General features: G+C 35.5%; 2 protein-coding genes across 6 annotated transcripts in view; both read left to right on the top strand.

Moving 5' to 3' along the window:
• The window catches only part of ctps1b (CTP synthase 1b), a 101,634-nt gene extending 91,469 nt beyond the window's left edge, over nt 1-10,165 (top strand). For 2 of the 4 annotated variants that reach the window (XM_087285613.1, XM_087285612.1), the window contains exons 4-17: nt 1,389-1,489; nt 1,940-2,056; nt 2,131-2,214; nt 2,293-2,525; nt 2,820-2,952; nt 5,060-5,148; nt 6,858-6,952; nt 7,055-7,117; nt 7,205-7,248; nt 8,860-8,956; nt 9,417-9,472; nt 9,558-9,654; nt 9,728-9,872; nt 9,998-10,165. In XM_087285613.1, coding sequence (XP_087141739.1) covers nt 1,389-1,489; nt 1,940-2,056; nt 2,131-2,214; nt 2,293-2,525; nt 2,820-2,952; nt 5,060-5,148; nt 6,858-6,952; nt 7,055-7,117; nt 7,205-7,248; nt 8,860-8,956; nt 9,417-9,472; nt 9,558-9,654; nt 9,728-9,872; nt 9,998-10,076 — 1,433 coding nt within the window. In that variant the 3' untranslated portion in view covers nt 10,077-10,165. 4 annotated transcript variants of the gene reach the window in all.
• Nucleotides 10,166-10,697: 532 nt separating this feature from the next.
• On the top strand, nt 10,698-16,912 carry taf12 (TAF12 RNA polymerase II, TATA box binding protein (TBP)-associated factor). 2 transcript variants are annotated; one of them, XM_087285319.1, is made up of 6 exons: nt 10,698-10,808; nt 11,309-11,485; nt 12,938-13,015; nt 14,315-14,429; nt 15,941-16,029; nt 16,109-16,912. In XM_087285319.1, exons 2-6 carry the CDS (start codon nt 11,315-11,317, stop codon nt 16,142-16,144), a joined length of 489 nt encoding a protein of 162 aa, XP_087141445.1. In that variant the 5' UTR covers nt 10,698-10,808; nt 11,309-11,314; the 3' UTR covers nt 16,145-16,912.
• Nucleotides 16,913-18,892: the final 1,980 nt, after the last annotated feature.

Raw genomic sequence — 18,892 nt, 5'->3', positions numbered from 1 at the left:
GACGCGTAGCGTAAGCTCTGTGATTGGTCGGCTTGGTAGCGCTGACGAGTCTGGGCGGGACCGAGAGCCGCGCGAATGGCGCGAGCGATTGTTTACAAGTGTGGAGTACCGTGAAGGAGCTCCGGATGGAAAGTTTTGTTTTGTGTTTACCTCATAGTTAAAGTTGTTGCACGTCCGCCGGTTCCGGCCTCAAAATGAGCGAGTTTGAGCCACTTGTACAAGTGTTCAGGAAAAGCAAAACAACAGCGAAGAAACTTGACACAGAGGAACATTTACACCTCACTGCCAACTAGCGTTTCGGAAGTGTTAATGCAGACCAACAGAGACAGCGCGCAGAAGTATAAATGCACAGCCACGCGCGTTGCATGCGCCGTGGGTTACGCCGGTCACCTGACGCAGAAGTATAAATCAGGCTTAAGATTACATTTAACTGTGTCTATATAACCATACTGTAACACACACTCATCGGCCATTTTATTAGGTACACCTGTCTAACTGCTCGTTAACCAAATTTCTAATCAGCCAATCACATCGCTGCAACTTGGAGACATGTTCAAGCCGATTTGCTGCAGTTTAAACCGAGCATCAGAATGAGGAAGAAAGGTGATTTGAGTGACTTTGAACATGGCATGGTTGTTGGTGCCAGACGGGCTGGTCTGAGTATTTCAGAAACTGCTGATCTTCTGGGATTTTCACGCACAACCATCTTTAGGGTTTACAGCGAATGGTCCAAAACAGAGAAAATATCCAGTGAGCGGCAGTTCTGTGAGCATAAAAACCTTGTTGATGCCAGAGGTCAGAGGAGAATTGCCAGACTGGTTCCAGCTGATATAAAGGCAACAGTAACTCAAATAAATTTGCATCATGAATGTGCAGCTGCAGCAACTATGTGATGCTATCATGTCAATATGGAACACAATATTTGAGAAATATTTCCAGTACCTTGTTGAATCTATACCACAAAGGATTAAGGCAGTTCTGAGGGCAAAATAGGGTCCAAGACGGTACTAGTAAGGTGTACCTAATAAAGTGGCCGTTGAGTGTAGATTACAGTTTAAATGTTTTGGGTTTGGTAAAATATTTAAGGGCTCTACTATTACTTTAACTACTATTAGAATTAGAAGAATTAAAAAACTGTATGTATTTTAAGAGGTAATTTATTCATGTTGCAGCAAAACAATGTTTTCTTCAGTCTTTAATGTAACACGATTTACATTATAATTTGCCTATTCGTTTTTTTTAGGTAATTGTCAATATTTAAAACTTTACAATTTTAATGTATACAATTACAAACGTTTTTATATGATTGGAAATTTTAAAAGAACCATGTGCAAAAAATATAAAGGAAAATTATGTTAAAATAAAAATCTTTTCATTAATTTTTTCAGTGGTACCACATATAACTGATGCTATACAGGAATGGGTTATGCGGCAGGCCAAGGTCTCAGTGGACGATGACGGTATTGAACCTGAAGTCTGTGTCATTGAGGTATATCCATTTTGTGTTTGCTATTTATTGGAAATAGTTGATTTTATGCTATCAAGACTATTTAATGTAAAAGATGACTATAGAAAGAATGTGCTAAATTATGCACATTGTAGCAACAATATTAACACCCAAATATTCAATTCCCAGGGAAAGCAAGAACTGATAAAAATGTTTTTTTCAATGGAATGAAGTCATTAGGAATAAAAGCACCTGCCAAATGTATAAATGTATATACAACATTTAAAAATTGCTGTTTCACAGATCTAATATACTGATACACATGTTATTATTTCCATTATATTCCATTAACACACCCAATGTTGTTCGACTATTGTGAGCTGTTGCTATAACTTATGTGTATCTGACAGCCAACTTTCTGTGGAAGTGCACTGTGTCCATATTCAGTCTATGTTCAGTTTAAGTTTACCACAACTTTTATTTCCTCCACAGCTTGGAGGTACAGTTGGAGATATTGAGAGTATGCCTTTCATCGAAGCTTTCAGACAGTTTCAGTTCAAAGTGAAACGGGAGAACTTTTGTAACATCCATGTCAGTCTGGTTCCTCAGGTAGGAAACAAACTTTGTTTTTAATTCAGAATATGTTGATAAAACGCTGTTTAATTGAGTTTGGTCTTTTTCAGCCTAATTCAACAGGAGAACAGAAGACCAAACCCACACAGAACAGCGTCCGAGAGCTTCGTGGACTCGGCCTGTCTCCTGATCTGGTCAGTCTTAATTCTCTATAACACTGAAGAAGATTCAATCCAGGTATTTTTTTATCTAAAATTATATTTCATTTGCAGATTGTTTGTCGTTGTTCAACTCCATTGGACACTGCTGTAAAAGAGAAGATCTCCATGTTTTGCCATGTCGAACCCGAGCAGGTGATCTGCATACACGACGTGTCCTCCATCTACAGAGTACCTTTACTCCTGGAGGATCAGGGCATGGTTCACTACTTCTGCCGCAGGCTGGACTTGCCCATACAGATGAGACCCCGTCAAATGCTCAGAAAGTGGAAGGAGATGTCAGACAGGTTTGTGCTGCTGGATCCACCTAAAGCCGAGTTCACACCAAATGGGAAAATAAGTATTTGCGCAAGTAAATGACAGTAAATAAATACCTGGGAATAGATTATTGCAGCAAAGCATGAATGACGTGGAATCTGTCAAATAATTGAAGTGAAAAAGTCAAGTGAGGGAAAACATCCCCCGAGTAAACCAGAGCAAGTGACTCCATGTTTCGTGTCTGGTGTGAACCCAACATAACAGTCCCAAAAAGCTGCAATCTTCTGACTGCTGTTTTGAATGTGCTTGTTAATGTTTCATAGGTCTGACCGACTTCTTGAGCAAACCTCTATTGCTTTAGTAGGCAAGTACACCAAGCTGTCAGACTCTTATGCCTCTGTTATTAAAGCACTGGAGCACTCTGCCCTCGCCATCAACTATAAGCTTGAGGTCAAGGTAAGGAATAACTACTAGCATAAAATAATTTTTTTTATTATAGTTAAAAAATATTTTGGCCCATTGAAAAGTGTCCTTTTGAATTTAAAGAGCCCATATTATACATGAAATAGGGTCATATCTTGGTTGTAAGGGTCTCCAACAACAGTTTAATATGCATGCAAGGTCAAAAAACACTTTCATGGTCACATAATCTGCATTTATTTTTACCTAATTATCCCAGCGACTCCCGTATGAATCGTCCAGTGATTCATTTGTTCCCAAACCCCTCCTTAGCGCGAAGCTAATCTGCGCTGATTGGACCAATGACAGTCTGTTGCGATTGGTCGACTGCCTTCAGTCAGAGAGTGAAATGCCAAACAGCTAATCAGCAATAAAAAAGTAATCACAGTTCATACACGCTCGATAGTGTAGGCGTGGATTTTAGCTGCCAGTGGGTCAACGTAAATACAGACTATGGACTTGAAAATTCAGACGACTAACTATTTTATTGAGCAAAAACTCCAAAAACAGAGATCTCCTAGCTTCTCACTCTGCTCTTTTCACAGACACACACACACATATTGTGCACACACACACACACGCGCACTTAACCCTGCTCCGGACGACAACGCGCGCGCGCGCACACACACACACACACACACACACACACAAACACACAAACACACACACGTTGTGTTGGCAAAACAAGCGTGAAGTGTTGCTTTTATAGTTTGCTGCAATTAAGTTTCGTTTTCATTTTCTCTCTGTGAGAGAGCAGACTCACGCGTGGATTAACAGTGTACGCGACGCGCGACAACAATAACTTACGTGTCTAAGGAGGATTATTGTTTACCTGAGAGCTGTTCTCATCTGCAAACGCTGAGATCCAGATTGTAGTCTCCTCTAAATAAAGACGCGGCTCTAGTTGCTGGTGATTGTCCTGTCTCTACAGATTTGGTAAGTGAGCGACCAGTGCTCTTTGTTTATTCAGTTCGTATTTTATTCGTATCAAACAAACTATTGCACCGAGTACAATAGTTAGCACTAACAGTTACAGCCAAACTATAACCTCGTGTTGGATTTTGTGACCGGAATAACACACGCGGCTTTCTGACGCTAACGTGACTTTGCACGCGATAAGAGAATATAGCCAGTTAACCTGATACAGTACACGCGGTTACAAGTAACAAATCACAACTAAATACATTTGCAAGTTAGAGTCAACGAGGCAACTTTAATCGCACGTACTTACACTTGAGAAATGGAGGAAGAAAAATCCATCCTGACATCCATCAGTAAGTTACACTTTACTGATCCTTCCTTTAACAAACGCTGATGAAGTATTCTTTGTAGCATGTAGTTTGCAGAAGTTTCCAGTAGTTTCCAACTGCTTGGCTATAATGCTGAGGTTTCATCTTTGGGTAGAGACTCAATATATCCATCTGCAGTGTGACTTCAATCGACCGGCATGTTTGTGTGCGTGTGTTTGTGGGTGGGTGTGTGTGTGTGTCTGGGTTTCTGCGTCAGAGGGCGGGGCCTCAGGTTTGAAATCTCCCGGGTTTGCGCGTGCACGTGAATAACTTGGTTTTGTTCGTACGTCATGGCGAAACGCCTAATGAATCGGTATCAAGGCGACTCATTTACATTTACATTTAGTCATTTAGCAGACGCTTTTATCCAAAGCGACTTACAAATGAGGACAAGGAAGCAATTTACACAACTAAGAGCAACAATGAATAAGTACTAAAGGCAAGTTTCAGGTCTGTAAAGTCTAAGAAGGGAAGTGTTAGTAGTTTTTTTTTTTTTTTTTTTTTGTACAGTTAGTTAGTGTGATATTCAAAGAGGCAATTGCAGATGAAGCACTATGACTCGTTTGAAGCACTATGAGTCGACTCTTTTATAGATGAATCAACCGTTTTAAACACTGTACACTAACAGATTTAAGCCTTAGCTGGATACTTCACTTCACTTAGAGGTGTGTTACACACTACATGGAGGGGAATTTTCAAAAACCCATAATATGGGCTCTTTAAGTTTCTTGGGTTTTCTTTTTTTCTTTTTTTTTTCTTTTTTTTTTTTGCAAATGTGTGTTGGTCTAATAGTATCAAATGGTACTGTGTTTCAGTACATAGATTCAGCTTATCTGGAGCCAGCAGCATTGCAGGATGAGCCAGTGAAGTATCATGAGGCCTGGCAGAAGCTCTGCAGTGCTGAGTGAGTGTGTCTTCAATATAAACAATAGAAATTATCAAATAAATAAATTGGGGTTAATGAGTTAAAAAAAAAGATTTTGCAGTATTTATTTTTGCAATAATTTAATCAAAAATACAGTAAACAAATACAGTAAAATTGTATATTTTTTCTTGTAATTTCTGTGATGCAAAGCTTAATTTTTTATTAGCATATTATTACTACTAACTTGTAATCCTTTAAAAAATATTTAAAAATGCTGATTAAGTGATCAAAAACATTTTTCATTATAGTCAATTTTAAATAAAGATGTGCTGCTTCATATTTTTGTAGAAACTGTGATTTGGGTTTCAGTTTCAAAAGATGTTTAGTTGCAGAAAACTGAATTTTCCTTTTTTTGTTTTGGGGTTAACATTTTCAGAAAGTGGTGTTAAGCAGATCACACACCGGATGCGCAGCTCGGTGCCACGACACGGTGCGCACATGACAGTTACATGCACATTCGCATGCTATTTAACATGAAACTAATCAGATGGCGCTCTGTGGCACAGCAGAAATATGAACAGTGTCCTGAGTCATGGCTGGGCGCCACCGACTTCTGGCTCCGATGTGTATTCAGAACCCTGATAGAAACCTTTGTTTAGAATTCTGAAATGCATGGCGATGCGTGGCGCGTCACGAGCGGTGCTTCTGGTGTGCGACCTGCTTTAGAATAAATATATAAATATGTTCTGCGCATTTCATTTAAAAAATCTGGAGGCAACATTCAGAACCTATCATAGATATCAAATACAATATAATATCTTGGTAAATTTTTTTTCAATTACTTTTCCTACCATGTGTGGAGTCTTGTGACCCCACTTCGTTAAGTCTGATTTATACTTATTTTATTATGATTTATACTTATTTTATTACTCTGATATTATACTTCTGCCAAGCGCACCCGTACGGTCAGGCGCAGCCTTTGCATACCCGCACACCTCCCAAAACAATGTAACTACGCATCACAATGACGTGTAGCTGATGCTTTGTTATTGGTCGGTTTGGTAGGGATGATGAGGGTGGGCGGTGCAAAGAGCCACATTTTAGTTAATGTGTGTTTTACTTTCAGTTGTTTAGCGTTGATGTTCCAGAAAGAATCATAGATAGTAGATAGTGTGTGTTTCGTTCAATTATTTTAAAATCAAGTAATACACACTACATTTAAAAATCTCTCACTTGAAATATGTGAGCATTTTCTCTATACAAAACTTGTCAGTGAACTATAAGAGCAAAAACAGAATAAATAGATAAAATAAACGGTTATTAATTGTAATGGAGGTAAAAGAGATTTTGATTTTAGGCTAAATCGCCCTGCCTTACCCTTTGCTAACCATTTGATTTTGTTTCTAATAAACTCGTTCATTTGACACTATCATGTTATATTTAAAATATAACTGTATTAAACTTGATTTAGTAAAATATAACATATAATAAAAAATATTACTTGCCCCAATCTTGCTTTTTAGCAGTCTAATGCATTATTATATAAAATCAAGTCATGCTTTTCTTTTATTATTACATATTTATAAAGAAATTTGTGTTTTACAAACTGCATTGTAAATGTTGGTTTAATCTTTGAAAAGATGTCATTTAGAGTATTCTGTTGTTTTCTGTTATATATTGTTAGTTTGAGTATGTATTGATTGAATGTTTATTTAACCATTAGTTTGACTCCTTCGTTGTTCTGTTAGTGGTGTTCTAGTTCCTGGAGGATTTGGTGTGCGAGGCACGGAGGGAAAAATCCAAGCCATCAACTGGGCGAGGAAACAGAAAAAGCCATTTTTAGGTAACAAATCGTGTGCAGAAATCTGTGTTAGTGACAAAACATAATGTAATCACAAGCTGTTTTGACAGCAGTCCTGTAGTACATGTCAACCTTGTTCCGCAGGTGTGTGCTTGGGCATGCAGCTGGCAGTGTGTGAATTTGCTCGTAATGTACTTGGCTGGGAAGGTAAGAGAACACCTATACAGAATGTTCTTATGAATTTACTTTTACATTACAGTGGTACAAGTGTTTATTTAAAAATTCTCTTTACAGATGCAAATTCCACAGAGTTTGATCCTGAAACAAAACATCCAGTGGTAGGTGTCCGTTTGGTCAAACAAATAATTATATATACATAATGATTACATTTTTTGGACCAGTTTGTATCTGTTTTAAAGAGATAGTTTGCTCAACAGAAAAAGGAAATTGTGCTCACTATTTACTCCCCCATAAGTTGTCCCAAATCTTTATGGTGTTCTTTATTCTTTTGAACACACTCATAAAAAATATATATTTTGAAAAAAAAACTGTAAAATAAACTCTTTAAAGGAGTTTTCAGACTTTATTGCAACATTTTTTTCTTATTTAATTATGCTCTATAACACTTTAGCAAGAGGAACACCTAGGTACTATTGCATAAAATGTGGTTATGTGGCTTGAGTGAGCAGGGAAGCTGTCATAGTACAATGCAGTAAAGTATGAACATATGCTAATCTGTTATTTTCCAACACATCACATTACGGTCAAGGTTTACTGCAGTTTGGAAAGACAAGGTTTTAAACCCGTAAAACTTTTCTGTTATACCATTCCAATGGTATATGTATGTTTTTTTAATGTGTCTGTAAAACTATTTTGTTTAGTTTTTAAGGGCAATAGTACCTCCAGCAGAAAAGGCCCTCCACATCAAAAGCTACTGGTCACCCCATGATTCAGCAAACATCTAAAAAAAAAAAATCTAATGATCCTACACCCGGCATACTATTGACTATTGACTGGTTTACTTTATATTCAAAGAAAAGAAAGATCTTCAAAGATGCCTTTTCAAGTTGTAAAGAATTCATTTAGAGCAGTAATAGCAATACTGTAATAGAGTAAAACTATTATATATAAGCTCAGTTGGCTTTCTGTGTGGAGTTTGCATGTTCTCCCTGCCTTTGTGTGGGTTTCCTCTGGGTGCTCCGGTTTCCCCCACAGTCCAAAGACATGCGCTATAGGTGAATTGGGTAGGCTAAATTGTCCGTAGTGTATGAGTGTGTGTATGTGGATGTTTCCCAGAGATGGGCTGCGGCTGGAAGGGCATCCGCTGCTTAAAAACTTGCTGGATAAGTTGGCGGTTCATTCCGCTGTGGCGACCCCGGATTAATAAAGGGACTAAGCCAACAAGAAAATGAATGAATGAATGAATGAATGATATATATTTATATGAATATATATATATATATATATATATATATATATATATATATATATAATTATTTTTAGGGTTTTTTCACCTTTATTAGATAAGACAGTGGAGGAAAGACAGGAAAGAATTGGGATCAGAGAGAGGGGAAGGATCGGCACAGGACCTCGAGCTGGGAATCCAATACGGGTAGCCGTGAGCACCATGGTGCCACATGTCGACACACTTAACCACTAGGTTATTGGCGGCAACGAAACCATGATATTTTTATTCAGGGTTATCATACCATCAGAAACATATAACGGCCCATGCCTAGAAGGTAATCTGTTGTGGCTTTTTCAAAGTATTCAGTCACACCAGAATTTACAGTATGAAAACAATTCAATCAAATGCTTTTTCAACTACATCTGGAGGTGGCTTAAATTGGGCGTACTAAAAGCTGTTAGATCTCAATTTACACCTTTTTTGTGTCAATAATGATCAAATCGCTGAAATGCATCTTAATATATCTGTGTTTTGGATCTAGGTTATTGAAATGCCTGAGCACAATCCAGGGCAGATGGGTGGAACCATGCGGCTGGGAAAAAGACGCACCTTATTCAAAAGCACCCCCAGCATTCTCCGTAAGTTGTGATCTTTTGTTTATCTTAAAATCATACATTTTCTTTTCGGCTTAGTACCTTTATTAATTTGGGATCGCCACAGCGGAATGAACCGCCAGCTTATCCAGCATATGTTTAACATATTGGTTTCTTTTCCGGCCGCAACCCATCACTGGGAAACACCCATACACTCCCATTCACACACATACACAATGGACAATTTAGCTTACCCAATTCACCTGTACCACATGTCTTTGGACTTGTGGGGGAACCCGCCGGAGCACCCATGCGAACATGGGGAGAACATGCAAACTCCACACAGAAATGCCAACTGACTCACCCAAGGCTTAAACTAGCGACTTTCTAGCTGTGAGGCGACAGCGCTACCCACTTAAAATCTTAAAATCATATGTCACAAATATAAATGTACATTCTATTTAAATAAGTGCATATAGATAATATTTGAATTATATTGTTGTAGGAAAGCTGTATGGAGATGCTGAATACGTGGACGAAAGGCATCGACACCGCTTTGAGGTTTGCAATAAAGATCTACTCTAAAATACCGTAAATGTTTTGTTTTCTATTTATTCATGTTAGTAATCTTTGCATTTTTTTCCAGGTGAATCCAGAACTGAAGCACCACTTCGAGGATAGAGGTTTTCGATTTGTGGGTCAGGACCTAGAGGGGGAGCGGATGGAGATCATTGAACTTGAAGGTCAGTGATCGTCTAGTATTTGAAAAAGCGGTCAGTCAGTGCTCATTTCAACTGATTTCTTCTGTCCAAACAGATCACACGTATTTTGTTGGAGTGCAGTACCATCCAGAATTCACTTCTCGCCCGATCAAACCCTCACCACCGTATTTCGGCCTTCTGCTGGCAGCGTCTGGGAAACTGCAAAACTACCTTCAGAAAGGATGCAGGCTCTCACCTCGGTTTGTTGCTTCTTAAACTCATATCATCATAAATTAATTTAAAGTGGAGACATGCAGTATACTGTGTAAGTTGTCTTATTATCTTGTTTTCTTTTTCTCTCTCTCTCTTTCTCTCTCTCTCTCAGAGACGCATACAGTGACCGAAGCGGCACTAGCTCACCAGACTCGGAAATCTCTAAATTCAAATTCCCATCGCTTTCTTAAAAAGGAAAAACCCACCTAATCATAAAAACACATGAATGACGTTTTATGATATGAATGTATGAATTTAAATAAATGGATAACAATGCTAATGTGTTGGTTTTAAAATGTGAACAAGTGTGTTGTGTACAGTGGTATAGAAGTGATAATTTATAGTTATTCATTGTACATTTTCATTTAATTTAATTTATTTAATTAATTAAAATTTTAGAAATAATGTGTTTTAATAATTTTAATTTGTATATTAAAGTAATTTTTTATTATACAGAACTAGCTGAAATATTATATATTAAAAGTTTTATGAAATATTTAACATTTATTGTATTTCGAGTATCATAACTAGTATTACTTGGATGGTTTTATCAGGAGTTGACATTAATAACAATGAGCTGTGTTTAAAATGGCTCACTGAACTTGTCTATGCAAATACATATGTAAATTGATTGTTTTTACAAACTAGGGGATTTTTATATATAGAGAGAGAGCACTCTACCACTTATAACTATTACTTTACCAAATAAAATAACAATTTGGAAGAGATCATTTTCCAGAAGGCTTCATCAACTTCTCTGTGCTTTTATTTTGTAAGACTTTTGAGATCTCGCGATACTTCGGTTGAGCTCCGTTCGTCAGAAGAGGCGCTTGTAGAAGGAAAAACAACTTGGAAGGGCTTGTGCATATTTCCAGACCTTAAACGTCGAAGATGGAAAGATAATACAGAATTATTTGCATCAGGTACTGCAACGATTAACAATTAAACGGAATTACATCAAACAAAAGGAAAGCATCGCGAGACGTGTATTGGCACGAATGTTTTTCTCGCTAATGTTAGCTGCTAATATGTTAAGCTACAGTGTGATGATTAAAAACAACAACTATGAAGAAATTCAGACTAAAAACCATACTTATTTGGTAATTTGCATTATATCACATTAATATCAGCATAACACTTACATTATCAATTAGTTTAAGTGAATTATGTCATAACACACTGGCGAAGCAAAAAGGCTAACGCTAGCATATACAGCAAATGACAGTTCGGTGATGTTTATTTCTATCGAGCTAAAAGTTCTTCACTTCGTTGATATAACTTACTTAAAACAGCCGTTTAATATCCTTAATGTATTTATGCATTGATTAAACTCAGTTGAACTCTTAATATCTTTTTTCTGCAGCTGATTTAAAACTCCCACTAGTTCTGAAGAGGCTTGTGACATTTGACATCTCTTGATTAGCATAGTATGACCCAGTATCCAGCACAGACCAGTCGCTCGAATTTCTACACGGTTGTGAAAGCAGAAGCCTCTTCAACACCGCCGCTGTCCAGCAGCATGGCCAACAGCACGGTCGCTCCGGGGAAACTGCCCGGCACCCCCGGACCAGCAGGCAGACTGAGCCCAGAAGGACCTCAGGTGGGTCAGACTGTACAGCTATTATAAGACTGAGGTAACGTTGGTTTTATTTTCGGATATTTGTTCAGTAAGACGGTCCCTATATGGTTTACTACGAATATTCAGTCTGTACTTGCATCAAAGTATGACTGCAAAAGAATATTAGCACTATTTAATTGACTGTGAACAATGTTGTACTTTGATAGTCATTGGCTACTAATAAGATTTCTACTATTAGAATTTGCAAAGAATACTTTTCTGAAATTATATTATTGAGAAAGTTTGAATGTGCGAACCAACTTTTACTTTCACACGAACATGCATAAAAACATTCCTTCCTCTAAATGATCATTTATTTCATTTCTGCGGAAACCTAGAGAAGAAAGCAAATACACAGTCGAAGCTCTTCTTTAAAACTTATATTATATTATATTATATTATATTATATTATATTATATTATATTATATATGTAAAAAGAACCTAGATTAAAAAATGAAACAAAACAGTATCTAATTTAAATCTTAACATTTAACTACATTAATATAGTTTAAAATTAATAACAATTTAAATTGAATATAAATTTAATTTTTAAATATAACATTTTTTCCCCATTATTAATGTAAAATCATATTGGCTTATTTAACCTTGTCTCAAAGCAAAATAAAAAGTAGCAACTATAATAAACTGTGTAACGTTAAATAAAATGTTTTTAAAAACTATTTGTTTGACTATTTTTGTCAAAACATTTTTGCTTCATTCAATCTATCATGATTTGCACTTCTACTCTTCCGTAGCTTTGGATGTAGCAGTATACCTATCATGATTGAAAATTTTGTGTTGATGATTACTAATCAAGCAAATAATTTTAAAAATATTTAGATTTTTAACAGTTTAGAATAATTTTATTTATTTATATACATATATACTTTTTATTTTGCTTTGAAACATGATTAAATATAGGCCAGTATGGCTTTAAAACTATGGAAAATAATATAAAAATTAGAATTAAATTTAAATTCCATTTTAATTATATTTATATTTAAATTATATTAATGTGTGGTAAATGTTAAGATTCAAATTGTATTTTTTTAGTTAAAATTTTGAGTCTTGGTCCGTTTTATATTAAAATAAAAAATCATATAAAACCAAGCAATCATAATGTTATATGATATTATAATATAACAATATATGTGGGAAAGAAGATCTTTGGTTCTCTGTTAGTTTGGTCTTCACAGAAATAAAACAAGCTGTCATTTACAGGTAAAATGTATATTAAGCATGTTAATTTGTTTATGCACTTAATTTCCCTCATTTTAAAAAAAAAACCTGTTTTCAACACCTGAAAGTAGATCAAATAACAAAGATCAGACAAATAATCAATATTTGCGATAGACCTATATGTGAAAATAGACTTTTTAAAGCCAATTTAAAAATATATTGACATTTATGTATTTTTATTGTCCTCCCTACAGGTGCTCAGTAAGAAGAAGCTGCAGGACCTTGTTCGAGAAATTGACCCTAATGAGCAACTTGATGAGGATGTGGAAGAAGTACGTGTGTCTTATTATTGATGATGTTCAAAAGTGTTCTCACACATTCATTGTTGACTAGTCAGTTTGTTGCCCAAATTACCATTTTAAACACACTTGAATAATAAATAGTTGAGTTTGTGAGAAACAAATGGGATTTTAATTGCAATGATATATAAAACACTTAGGGAAATAATCAGTTGATGTACAGTTGCAATCAGAATTATTAGCCCCCCTGTTGAATTTTGTTTTTCTTTTTTAAATATTTCTCAAATTATGTTTAACAGAGCAAGGACATTTACACAGTATGTCTGATAATATTATTTTCTTTTGGAGAAAGTCTTATTTGTTTTATTTCGGCTCGAGTAAAAGTAGTTTTAATTTTTAAACACCATTTTAAGGTCAAAATTATTAGCCCCTTTAAGCTATATATTTATAGTCTACAGAACAACCCATCATTATAGAACAACCTGCCTAATTCCTTTAACCTGCCTAGTTAACTTAAATAATCTAGTTAGGCCTTTAAATGTCACTAAGCTCTATAGAAGTGTCTTGAAAAATATCTAGTAAAATATTATTTACTGACATCATGGCAAAGATAAAATAAATCAGTTATTAGAAATGACTTATTACAACTAATATGTTTGGAAATCTGTTGAAACAAAATCTGCTCTCTGATAAACAGAAATTGGGGAAAAAAATAAACAAAAGGGCTAATAATTCAGGATTCAGGGTGTTTAATAATTCTGATTGCAACTGTATATTAGACCTGAAATATCCGTTTTTTCAGTTCAAGAATTTGAACTATACTATATTTGTACTATAATACATTATAATGTGTGTGTGTGTATATACATAAGAATATACACATATATACATACATGCATACATACATACATACATACATACATACATACATACATATATATATATATATATATATATATATTATTTAGCATTGATTTTGTCAAATTCAAATAACAATAACACTATTACAACAACAACAACATCAAAAAATAAATAAGTGTTTTTTTAAATGCTGCTTTGTTTATCAAATGATACATAAAAAAAATGAAAGATGATAAAGCTAACATACTTGAGCACAGACTCAACAAATTCAGAATGATTTCTGAAGGATGAAAAAAATGAAGATTAGTTGAGTAATGCCATCACAGGAATAAATGACATTTTTACATTTTATAATTATTGTTATTATTTCATTACTTTTATTAGCGATTACAGCCTAAATGAAAAAGAACGGTAGAAGGATTTGCTAACATTACTGTTACTACAGTGTTGTCTGTTGACCATTTGTTTCAGATGCTGTTGCAGATAGCTGATGACTTCATTGAGAGCGTGGTGACTGCTGCATGCCAACTGGCCCGACACAGGAAGTCAAGCACTCTTGAAGTGAAAGACGTCCAGCTACACCTTGGTGAGGATCTTAAATGATCATTTTATCCATGGACTTGAGTGCTTCATTTGAATACATTTGAATAAGTACACTTTTAAAGGGGTAATTCACTCAAAAATGGAAATGTATTCCTTATTTACACTAAAAGAGATATTTTAACAAAAAGATGAAAACCAGTGAAACAGAGGCCAGCAAAGTGAAGTGCTATGCTGGTTCAATGGGTTGGGTGCAGTAGGACCGGTGGGCTACAGATGGGGGCTCGTCCAGGATGGGAGTGAGGTTTAAGGGGCTGACTGTAACGAAGGCCAGCTAGTGAAGTGCTACGCTGGTAAACCTCACTCTTCTGACCTATAAAGGTGCTTTATCAACAGATGCTAGAGGTCATGGTCTTTAGCCTCCTTGTTAGAGCAACCGACTCCCACACAAAGAATCGCTGGTTAGATCCCAGCTCAGAGCGAGTTGGGTGCTATAAGACTGGTGGGTTACACTTGGGGGCTCGTCCGGGATGGAAGTGAGGTTTAGGGGGTGAGTGTAACGAAGGCCAGCTAGCAAAGTGCTAAGCAGGTAAACCATATTCCTCTGAACCTCTAAAGGTGCTCTAAGGACAGACGCTAGAGGTCATGGTCTCCTTTTTAGAGCAACCAACTCCCATACAAAGAATCGCCAGTTCGATCTCAGCTCAGAGCAGGTTGGGTGCAGTAGGACTGGTGGGTTACATGTGTAACCATTGACTTCCATAGTAAGAGAAATGCCTAATATGATAGTCAGTGGTTAGAGTTTTCAGACTTTCTTAAAAATATCTCCTTTTTTGTTCAACAAAAGAAAGAAAGTAATAAATGTTTGGGAACACTTGAGAAGAGTTTTTTATGCAAACTATCTCTTTAAGGGTATTTTATAGTCGTTTAATAAGTCACATGTTTTTCTTCTTATTTTAATACCGTTTGAATAACTAAACTTAAAGGGATAGTTCACCCAAAATGGAAATTTATTCACTGTTTACACTAAAGAAGATATTTTGAAGAAAGCTGAAATCGCTAACTTCCATAGTAAGAGAAATAAATACAATTTAAGTCAATGGTTACAATTATCCAACTTTCTTCAAAAGATTTCTTTTTGTGTTCAGCAAAATCAAGAAAGTCATAAATGTTTGGGACCACTTGAGAATAAATAAATAAATGATGACAGAATTTTCAGTCTTGAGCAGACTATCCCTTTAAGGGTATTTCATAGTGATTAATGAGTGACATGTTTTTCCTCTTATCTTAATACCGATTGAATAATTAAACTTAAAGGGATAGTTCACCCAAAAATAGAAATTTATTTACTATTTACACTAAATAAGATATTTTGAAGAAAGCTAAAATCGCTTCAGTTTTAGGCAAACTATCCCTTTAAGGCTGTTTTATAGTTTGAGTTAGATGTTTTTCTTCTCATTTAAATACCATTCAAATGAATTATCCCACAATGTTTGAATGTCTATTTTAAAGAACTGTCCTCTTGTATAGTGAGTATTCTAAATTTTCAATTTCCAGAACGACAGTGGAACATGTGGATTCCTGGTTTTGGCTCAGATGAGATCCGACCGTATAAGAAGGCTTGCACCACAGAAGCTCACAAACAGGTCAGCCATGCACTAAAACCGATCACCTAAAGATGATTTTGAACAATCACTTCACTAAATATGATTTCTGTTCTTTCAGAGAATGGCACTGATCCGCAAAACAACCAAAAAGTAGCAAGATTGGAATCACCAACAAACTTTATTTCCCTGCAAGTTTTGGAAAGTGGAGAGGGTTTGAACCTATACATGTCATGGTAATCAAAGGGGCAAAAAAATGCGATGTACTGTTTGCAGTACAGTTCTGTTGACATTTCGCGTTTTGGAAGGTGCACAGAAATTATTGTAATTTGTCTGTACAGTTCACTTTGCGTTAAAACCACCACGTGAACGTTTTGTTTTGGGCACCTTGGTGCTATCCTGGGGTTTTATTATATAATAGAATCCCTCAAAGCTCTGCTAAAAACATAAATTGTTTTATTATATTACCCACAATCCACATTTTCCTTTCATATATCTCTTGTATAGACTCTTTATGCAGTCATAGATCTTTTGCTGAGCTGGCATTAGAAGCTATGCACATTTACAATCATCATGTGTCTGATTTGTTTATAGTGTTTGCTGTTCTAGAATTCGTCAATTAAGTAATATCTAGTGCTATAGAGGAATCCCTAGCGTGGTACTTTTTGAAGGTAAACCAGAGAGATGATTACCACTTCCCTGTGTAATTAATTGCATTGGAACTAGTGAAATAATCCAAATCTTAATTGGTTTAGAGAGGGATATATATGTGTGATGGTGCGCAAACCCCTTCTCCTGTGGGTTTGCGGGCAGGTTTAAACCTTTTTGTGGAGTTTTTTTTTGGTCATGTATCACAGTGTTTTACAGTCTCCTGTTTTTCATGAATAAAAAAAAAACTAATTGTGATTTATTCACACCAAAGTCAGTCAGGTTGTGTATGACATTATTACAGAAATGACTGGAAAAAAAAAAAAAAATATATATATATATATATATATATATATATTTTATATATATATATATATATATATATATATATATATATATATATATATATATATATATATATATATATATATATATATTTCTACAAACCTTTACAAGTTAGTATACCTTTAATAAATCTTCAGGATCAGCTCTTAAAGGTGCAGTATGTAAGTTTGACACCCAGTGGGGTGAATTAGGTAGTGCGCTCCTGGTTCAAAACATACGCAAGGGCAGGTTGCCAGATTGATGACACCAACAGCAATGTGCCTGACTGTCGAGCCTAAAGGCTTACTTAAACTGTTCTAAATAAAAGCAACTGCACTCGATACAAGGAGTATTTTCAGGGCTTGACGTTGACTTTTTTGATCACCAGCTACTGTGGCTAGTAATTTTCCTATGTTACTAGCCACTTGCCATTTTCGCTAGCCACATTTTTGCTGGTGGGAAAATATATTTTATATGCATAAATTTGACTTTGACTTGCTAAAATTATTTGATTTAGACTTTTTGTTATGTCCACATGCCTCCTCGTTCATTTCACTTTTTTGTTGTTGTGTATGAACTCATGATGTGCATGAGCAAATAAGTTATGGTTTCATAGTGTCGCATTGCAATTAGTTTTTATTTCACATGACTTTTCTGGGCTCAACACTAAGGATTTACCAAATTTATCTCTGACCACACCAAAAATAAATAATTATTTCATAGCCATTAATTTTAGATAATATGTCAAAACAAGCAAAATATAGCTATATACATGCACTTTTTGATTCAACAAAACTTTTCTTAAAAAAAACAAAAAAACAATTGACATTTAAAAAAGAATTATTGGCATGTATCTAAAACTATCTGTGGCAATGAAAGGATGATCATACTCACACGGTTAACATTAGATTCATTAATAATTTGTTCAATGAATGGTTAAAGTGAAAGCAGCAACTGCTGCTGCTTGCAAAAAGACATCTGGAGCTCTTGAAAGCAGCAGGACTGGGTATTTGATCATTGTTTTTTGTCTAATTCAGTGGTTCTCAAACTGGTACACGTACCACTAGTGGTCCAAGCAACATTTTCAGGTTTTGATGAATAGGATACTACAGGTTAATACTTTACGATCAAGTACAGGAGTTTTTTTTTATTTTATTTTTTTTTTACTTTTTAAGAACAGTAGCCTACCATTTTTAAGGAACTTTTAAAAGCACATTTTAATTTAAATGTTGACATTTTACGGTTTGTTCGTTTTTTTGTTTTTTTTTACATATAAGCACAGTACAGTTAATGTTCAAACTATTGATAATGTTTAAAGTGGCTGATAGTAATAAATATAATTAATAATTGTAGTTAATCTGCCACATTTTTAAACTTTGCACAGCTGTAGCTGCTTTGCTGGGCCTACTATGCTACTGTATTTCAATACTGGTCATAATGGTGGTACTTGGAGGGACAAATTTTTTCTGAGGTGGTACTTGATGAAAAAAGTTTGAGAACCACTGGTCTAATCTATTTCAAAGAGAACCAATTGCACCAGTTACGTTTCCAGGCACAGTTGCATCGCACCATGAAACGAGTGCATATCGCATCACCTCTACGTGTGGATCATCCTCTCATTCGGCATTCATATGCTTTCTTTTGCTTGCTTGAAAGCTTTTTTTTGTCATTCATGCTGCTTCTAAGATCACATTTGCACGAATATTGCGCTATACTTATTGTAGAACCCTGCTTTTAAGAAAACTACAATTTAAAAATTATTTTCAACCGGCCAAAGTGACTAGTGGGAGTGACCATCTAACCTGCCACGGCTGAAATCTACCTGCATTTGGCGGGTGTTAATGTCAAACCCCGAATATTTTCCATAGTGAAAGGAGAAATTTATATTTTAGAAATGGTTTCTATTTCTTGCTGCTGAACAACGGAAAACTGA

The sequence above is a fragment of the Danio rerio genome, chromosome 16 (assembly GCF_052040795.2).
Source record: "Danio rerio strain M-AB ecotype USA chromosome 16, GRCz13ab, whole genome shotgun sequence".
In the NCBI taxonomy this organism is placed as follows: Eukaryota; Metazoa; Chordata; class Actinopteri; order Cypriniformes; family Danionidae; genus Danio; species Danio rerio.
The sequence above is the reverse complement of the archived record's forward strand: the minus strand, read 5'-3'. Positions and strand labels throughout refer to the sequence as shown.